General features: G+C 40.0%; 1 protein-coding gene across 2 annotated transcripts; it reads left to right on the forward strand.

Annotated features, from left to right (window-relative positions):
* The first annotated feature begins 3,800 nt into the window (after nucleotides 1–3,800).
* Nucleotides 3,801–8,070, forward strand: LOC134527162 (ATP-dependent (S)-NAD(P)H-hydrate dehydratase). Of its 2 annotated transcripts, none has more exons than XM_063359559.1 (2): nucleotides 3,801–3,932; nucleotides 6,233–8,070. In XM_063359559.1, the coding sequence occupies exon 2, from the start codon at nucleotides 6,244–6,246 to the stop codon at nucleotides 7,264–7,266; it is 1,023 nt and encodes a 340-aa protein (XP_063215629.1). In that variant the 5' UTR covers nucleotides 3,801–3,932; nucleotides 6,233–6,243; the 3' UTR covers nucleotides 7,267–8,070. The 2 variants fall into 2 exon arrangements, with proteins under 2 accessions (XP_063215629.1, XP_063215627.1); XM_063359557.1 differs by having other exon boundaries at nucleotides 3,891–4,131.
* The last annotated feature ends 220 nt before the right edge of the window (nucleotides 8,071–8,290 follow it).

The following is an 8,290-nucleotide window of genomic DNA, read 5'->3' on the forward strand; positions in this document are numbered from 1 at the left end:
ATTCAATAACTTTTTCTGAAGTGTTTCGCCGTAGTATGTAATTGCAGCCTGGCGCGCCGCGGGACGGAGCTCTCTCCCACGCCGGCCGATTTTCCCCTCCCTCCCCGCCACCCGCGGGCGCCGGCCCGCGGGCGAGCGGGGAGAGGCAGTCGCGTCCTGGTCTCGAGCGGAGACAGACGTGTTCGTTGCTCCGCGAGCCGCGCACGTTGCGCTCGGGATTGAACGTTCGCTCAGTCCGCAGTCGGTCACGGCAGCTGAGCTGCCACCGCGAATCAGCTTAGCATTGTTAACTTACGAGTCATCGGGAGACGTGTCTAGCGGGCAGTTTCTACAACGCGAACGTGGTGCTACGAGTCTCTGAACTTTTCGCCGTCCACGGAACATTACGTAACGGGCCGCGTATGTACAGCGTTCCGTCTTCGGGCCCTTTCTCACTGGGTCAGCCTAGCATTAATAAACTTTACGATTCGCGCCGAAACGTATTTGAGAACCGCCCCGTCATCAGGGAGTCCGTGTCGCCGTGGTAGGGCACTTGTTCCGCGACGGTTCCGCCAGGCTGCGGCAGGACTTTATAAGCGTTAATAAAAGACGGCTCGTGAAATTCGTTAATGCCGTGTTCTGCTTGCGACAACCTACCAACATTCCTCGCAATCACTTCACTCTCCCTCCAGGTCCCGCCTTTCCCGGTCCCGGCCACGTTGGCCTGGACCCACACCTCTCCGACGAGGGCAGTACGGGCATAACAGGACATTTATTTCAACGGGAAAACGGGGACCTGAAGCCGAGGGACGTCAAAACATAGCGATATTTTATTTCTTTTCGAACTTTAAATATGGCGATTAAGCATACTTTTTGTGGCGGGGTTTATAGACATAGCTATAATGACTGTATTATTTAAGCATGTTTTTTTTCTTTCTTTTCGAAATTTAAACATATCTTCTTTTAAGCATATATTTTTTTAACATTATGGCGGTTGTGGAGTGGTGGGGTTTATATACATGTTTTTTTTTATTTAAAGACATGGCGGTTAAGCATAATGGTGGGGGGTTTGCTTTAAGCATACATCATGGCGTCATTTGTTTTAAGCATACAACATGGCGGCGGTTGTGGAGTGGCGGGGCTTTTAAGCATGGCGGTTTAAGCATAGCGGTTTAGACATAACTAGTGTGGGGTTGTGTGTTTTAGGCATACTTGGGGTGTGGGTGTGTGTGGGTTTATAGACATATTTATTTTTCGTAATTTATTTTATTTATTTTCGAATACAAAATGGCGGGTTAGGCATATTTTAATATGGCGGTTGTGGAGTGGTGGGGGTCTATAGGCATATTTTTAATATTTAAACATGGCGGCGATTGTGGGGTGGTGGGGTCTATAGGCATACTTTTTTAAAATATGGCGGTTTGGCATAATGGTGGTTAGGCATTCTTGGGGTTATAGATATATATTTTTTTCGGAATTTTAAAGACATAGCTTCTTTTAAGCATAGCTTCTTTAAGGCATATGTTCGTTATTTAATTCCCCATACTTCATATGGTCTCGTGGTCTAGTGGTCAAGGCGTCCGTCTCCTGACCACGATGTTGGTGCGTCCCCGGGATCGAATCCACCCAGTGCCCAGGCTTTTTTTGTATACAATTCCCGCCTTCGGAGCGACGGTGGCGCGCTCCGGTAACTAAAGGCTGAACTAAGATGGCGGCCTACCGGCGCGCCCTGGTAACCATTGTCAACAACAATGGCGGTCCCCACGTGACAAGATGGCGGCCCCCATGAAACAAGATGGCGGCCCCCATGAAACAAGATGGCGGCGCCCATGGGGGTACTGGCCCTGTGTTTACATTTCGATGTTTACATCGGTCCCAGTATCCCTACGCTCTCCCTACTTGTATAACCACTTATATTAAAACGATGGTGAGGCCTTAATTTTGTTTCCGAAATTAATGCCACATCTATCCCGTATACGAATAAACATTGTTCTAACTCGTAGGATTTTGAACGAACGCCATTTGCATTAAAATTTAGAATTTGCAGTGTTTTCCCCATGTCTACAGCCATTTATTGGAGCACTTTCGCAAGGGCTTCCAGCAAAATGGTCTGGCGCTGTTTTTTTAGTCGGCGCGGCGCAGATGCGGACGTAAAATGGCTCAAGGGCCTGAACAAGGTTCCAATAATCGCATAAGTGAATAATTTCCGAGAGTTCCCCAAACCTGACATCGTGCTAGTTTCGTTTGCGTCTGTATGAGTAGCTCGGCAATGCTAAGCTCTTCCGTTTACGTTCCTCCGTGCGACCAATAGACGCCGAGTATTTGGATGTGGTGGTAGCCATGTTTGTTTATATTCTAAATATGTTAACATTTGTTTGAAAAACTAACATTTTTAGTGTTCTTTATTAATTTGTCGTTAATTTCATATATATTTGCAAATTCTGCCCGTACTTAGATTTTAAAAAATTAATAATTATTTTTTTTAGTTATATAAATATTTTTTAATCTTGAAATGCACTCTCAGGCCCGTTCTACAATGGCACGGAAACGGAGACACCGAAAACGTAAACGGAGAAGGATCTCCCTGACATTTCACTGGCGCATCTGCTGCTTCCACAATGCACGAAAACGTTACAAATGGCAACCAATGAGAGTGCATTTCAAAATTAAAAAAATATGAATTTAACTAAAAAAATATATATATAGGCCTATATGTTTTAAAATCTAGGTATTTTAGATTTTTGTATACTACATGTACAGTACAATAATTTAAATAAACTACAGTCAATATTTAATCCCAATTTCGTTGCTGTATGTTTACTTTTTGGATTTAATAATAGTTCAAATTTATATCCAGATTTGCTGATGTATAGTATTTCAACTTCAAGTCAAACTCAGCTTTTAGCTTCGCTGCCAGGTGGCAGCATTGCTCAAAATGGATAAGCCTGCAATCTACCGTCATTTTATATGAACTAGTTTTAAAATATCAGATTCGACAGAATTCCGGATCGGTATGGTTCTGGCTTACAGGTTAGTCACTGGAATTTCACCTAAAATATTTCGACACTTTTCCGTGTATTATTTGTAGATGCTAACAACAAACAGAATAGTCACTACGCCGTTTCGACACAATTCCGTCATTCCTACGATTGTGCGGAATATACACTATTCCGTGTCGGTACAAATCCGGGCCACCTTTCAGAATTTATTTCGTAGACGGAATAGTCACTATTCCGTTCGATGGAAATCCGTAGGAATTCCGGAATAGTCACTACGCCGGGTCGAACCAATTCAGTCGCCCCCACAGAATACCTTACCTAACCTAACCTCTATTAAACATTATAGGGAGCTAATAAATTAACAATTATCAAATGTAAAATTGTGGATAAGGTATTTTTACTTATGTGTTTACTTCATGCCATTCTTTCACCTGGCCTGTTCGATTTATCACTTGTCTGGCAGCCATTTTGGGATATGTTTCCAGAGGGGATATCTTTCAGGATTTTATGAGTGAGCACAACCATAATGGGATATGTTTCCAAGGGGATAACTTTCAGGATTTTAAAGCAGAAAATAATATGCATTTTAAGAAATCGGAAAGGGTACCTTTCCGGTTTATTTTCTCCTGTGTCATTGTACAGAAAATCCTGAAAGGTACCCTTTCCGAGGGGATACCTTTCCAGTGCATGTTTGCATTAAAACCGAAACATTTTAAGAAATCGGAAAGGGTACCTTTCCAGTTCCTACCCAGCTACACTACCGCCACCATAAGTCTGAAAGGTACTCTTTCCAAGGGGATACAATTCAGCTCCATATGCAGACGCTAATGATGGGTTTACCTACTACTACCGCCGTTAGTTCGCAGGCAGCCGCGAGCTTCACTAAGAGGACAGAGATTAAATTGCCAGATCTATCTATATGATCGTGGTCGAGAAGACTTGGAGTAAAAAAATGTACTGAGTATCTGAATATATATTTATGCTTTAATTCTTGTTCTATGTATAAGTTGAGAAGCTATTATGGTAACATAGCACAGTTAAACGAAATTCGCAAAATATTGGACAAATATATATTATTATCATGGTTTTACTGTTCTAGAATAAATATAATTAGGATATTCTAGAGCTATTGATAAAAAGAAGCGTTTATAAGGTAGAACAATATAATTTCATATTAACATGTAACTAACCCAGCCAAACATTTAAATGGTTAAGTACTTGAAATATCGCAGTGCTGTTTCACACAAAAGTCGAATAAAATGAGTTGTACTCAAAAATTCCATGTTCAGAATTTTATTTTTTCATATAAACAATTATTTCTGAATATCATCTAGGCCACGCCTGATTCGTTCCTATTATTACTATGTTGTGATTGTTATGTCTTTTTAATGATAACTGTTGATGAGACACTTGCCAAAAAGCAAAGTATTCAACATAACCCGCATGTTGATATTCTTTTGTATTAAGTAATTTTCTGAGCAAAAAATGTGTTTTCATTGGAATATAAATCATATTGAAACGGTTAATTATTACAATAAAGAAGTTTTATGATTAATGCATTCTGAGCTTCTAGTTGACTAATTAAATACCACAGCTTAGCAAAAAAAAAAAAAAAAAAAAAAAAAAGCTAAAGCTTAACTTGGCTGGACTTTGCTTTAATAATACTGTTTCTAGACTGTGCTTATTGTTGAGTGTGAATGTAGAGAGGTGTAATTAGTCCTTAACATGTGTTTCATTAATGCTTATTAAATCAAAAAAATTGTAGATATTTACTATGAAACAGAACATGGACAAATGGGTAAATAAGCCAAGTTGGTATATGCAAAAGCTTTCATGTTAACACCAGTAAAAAAATATTTGAAAAGTTATAATATTTAGTATCAACTTATAACGGTTCGTTATATACAAAAAATATAAAGATGTTACGCGCCAATTGTATTTTTATTTTTCAATATAGAATGTTGCACAGACGAATCCGATCACTTTAAAAAAACTACATATGTTGTGAGAAGCCATCAAACGTGCCCTCCTGGTGCAGCGATCGACAGACGACTGATGAGATCATGGCACAGTGTCCTTCACGCAGGGACCTCACCGACCAATCACACACACGCTTCATTCACACTACAAATCACAAGCCAATAGGAATACGCGACATACATTGAAAACAGTTTTCTATACACAGAGTCAGGGACTTTACATTCTCATTCTCTCTTCCACATCGTGAGACAGCAGTTATCACTCAGTTCCCACGCAGTGATGAGATATCGTTTCTGTCTCTCTCTTACTGGGAATCACTTTTTCGTTCTCACTCGCACTTACAGACCTCTTATGCCTCTCTCTTTCTACACATCACCCCAGACACAGTCCCTTGTTCTAGAATCATTATGCAACATCTGCATTCTAATAAAAACGTAATATATAATTATAATACAATATTCAAATTTAAATAAATAATAGAAGAAACTCATTACACATAATATTAGGTAAATATAAGTAGCAAAATAAAGTTGAAAGGATGACAAAATAAACATGATTATTGAATAATTATAAATTCAGAATAAAATATACTGGCAACCTAACCCATTCTTAGTAACAATATTGTTAGTAGAAAAGGCATGTATACTGCAATGCTACAAACTTTACTTAAGTTCATTATATTTACAACAAAAATTAAACTTTTAACAACCACAAATAAGAATGTTCTAACCACTAAGTTTCCCACTGCTTTTATACAGCTTTATGACAGTTTGTGTGCGCATACCTGGAATATTAAAAAACCCTCCAACTTTGCTAGTCCCATCGTTGTTAGTTTGCCATTCATCGCAAACAGTGCTATGCTATGCACGTGCTCTGCACATTCACCACATGCCACCAAGTGACACCCAGGGTTCACTGGGAGGATAATTCAATTGGAGCACCTCTGCTCCCAGAACCTTTCCTTTTGCACCTGTGGTTGCCTCCTTTGAGCCATTATGTTGATATTTAATTAAATAGTGATAGCCATGTGCCATATGAATAAAAGTGTTTCAAAGCTTGTTTAGCTCAGACAGATATAGTTTTACTGTGAATACATGTATACCCTTATTCTTTTAAGAAAATAGAACTCACACTTCGTTATCAACAAGCCAAACAGTGTTCTGGCACTTGAGAAAACCTGACTTAGTTTAAAGTTATCTTTAAGCTCTACTGATATACTAATCTGATAAATGTGTGATTACTATTAAAATCATTGTTTGGTTCTTATTTTTTAGGTTAAAGTCTCATGTTCATAACTGTACGCTCAGCACTATTCACAGATACATGTATAACGCTGACTAGACACTGTGTCAGAGTATTGGCTTGCACAATGGAAGACAGGCCACTCGACAGTGTGCTGCTTCAAGCTGCTAAAGCAATTGCCCCTCGTTTGGAACCAGGAAAGCATAAAGGTCAGTATGGTTGTATCGGCATCATTGGCGGATCCTTCGAATACACCGGAGCTGCCTACTTTGCTGCCATGACCACTTTGAGGACGGGAGGTGACCTCGCTCACATATTCTGCACTAAAGATGCTGCGACACCGATCAAGTCGTACAGTCCGGAACTGATCGTGCATCCATTCCTCGATGACCCGGAAGCGGTCGACTTGATAAAAGTGTGGTTGCCGCGTCTCCATGCCCTGGTGATTGGGCCAGGTCTGGGACGGTCAGAAAACGTCCTGAAGGTGGTTGCAGGCATCATCGATATTTGCAGAAATGACCCTGGCCCAAAGGGTAAGCCAGTAGTGATAGATGCGGATGGTTTGTTCCTGGTTACGAACACACCTGACGTGATCAGGGGCTACCCTCATGGTGCCATCTTGACGCCCAACGCAGCCGAGTTCAGCAGGCTGGCCAAGGTGGTGCTGGGAGAGAGCTGGGAGGCGACGTCGACGCCCGATAGTGGACGGGTGCTACAGCTGGCTCGGACGCTTGGCCCAGACATCACGGTTGTGCACAAGGGCGCTGTGGACGTGATCGCACACGGGAGTGGCCGGGTCGTGGCGGAGTGTGCGGCCATGGGCAGCAACAGACGCTGCGGAGGCCAGGGTGACCTCCTATCAGGCGCGCTAGGGCTGTTCTACGCATGGGCGAGTGCACCCACGGCCCGGCTGGCGCACCCTGGAGGCGTGGTGGCTGCATACGCTGCCTGCAGGTTGGCCAGGCAGTGCAACCAGCTGGCCTTCCGCAAGCATGGTCGCAGTGTGCTCACCACCGACATGATCCAGGAAATACACTCTGCATTCGAGTGCTTGTTCGAGCACTGACCAGCACTGGTACTGCAGTGGCATCATCTTTTGGTTATCTTAATGTCATGTGGTTAATAAGGTTGTGTCTAAAAGAAAGCTCATTTTTGATATTTGTAGATAATGGTACTGTCGATCCTTAAGGCCATTACTTATCATCAAATAATTTATTTCATCCAAGTTACTATATTTGGTAAATATAGTACTTAAAAAAATTGAATTCACTTAACATTGAAAATGTGATGTGATGCTTAAGATATTTCAAATTATTAAATTACTTCAAACGTTTTATTTTAAATTGAACATAAATTTTTTACAGAATGGTGTTAGAAAAAAGCAGAAAGTACATTTAAACAGCTTTTTGTTACTGATAAGTAACACAAATGTTTTTGCAACCAATATTTAAATTATCTTGCTTTTTACTCTTACCAAATATAACTCAAAAAGTTTAAAAAAAAAAAAATTTAAAAACCATATCAATTTCAGGATACATTTTGATCAGTTGAAAGCACTATGCACAGTATTCTAAATTATAGGGAATGGAAAACTCTGTTCAAGTAATGTAGAGCATGTTCAAAACAATCTTGAACATGAAAATGGCCATGGTTATATTATAGTAGTGGCCTTAACTCTCTTAGTGCCAGCCTCTACTATGATGGTTGTAGTAAAAATGTCAGGTTAATTTTAACTTAATTACATATATCTAGAGTTAAATATTAATAACTTTTTAACTTTTACATTTGGAATTGTAAATTTTGTACTGCTTATAAACAAATGATTATTTTTGTCATTTCTTAAGATTAAACATAACATGTTAATCCCCTTTCTCTATTGAATTTTTTTAAAGGGATGTGATGTGAATAGGGGCATAGTCATAAAAGTAATATTGTTTGGTTTGAATTTATTTACATATGCCATGGTTTTATGAATATGATATAATTTTTATGTAATTTTGGTCCATATTTATTTTACACAGAATTTTTTGAAAAGACACTGCTTTTCTTACTATGGGTCAATTCATATGAAACATTCTGTCAAAGTTATA

This window comes from Bacillus rossius, chromosome 1, assembly GCF_032445375.1.
Source record: "Bacillus rossius redtenbacheri isolate Brsri chromosome 1, Brsri_v3, whole genome shotgun sequence".
Lineage (NCBI taxonomy): Eukaryota > Metazoa > Arthropoda > Insecta > Phasmatodea > Bacillidae > Bacillus > Bacillus rossius.

Coding starts and splice junctions, on each gene's coding strand:
- LOC134527162 (XM_063359559.1), top strand. CDS start 6,244: ATGTTCATAACTGTACGCTCAGCACTATTCACAGATACATGTATAACG.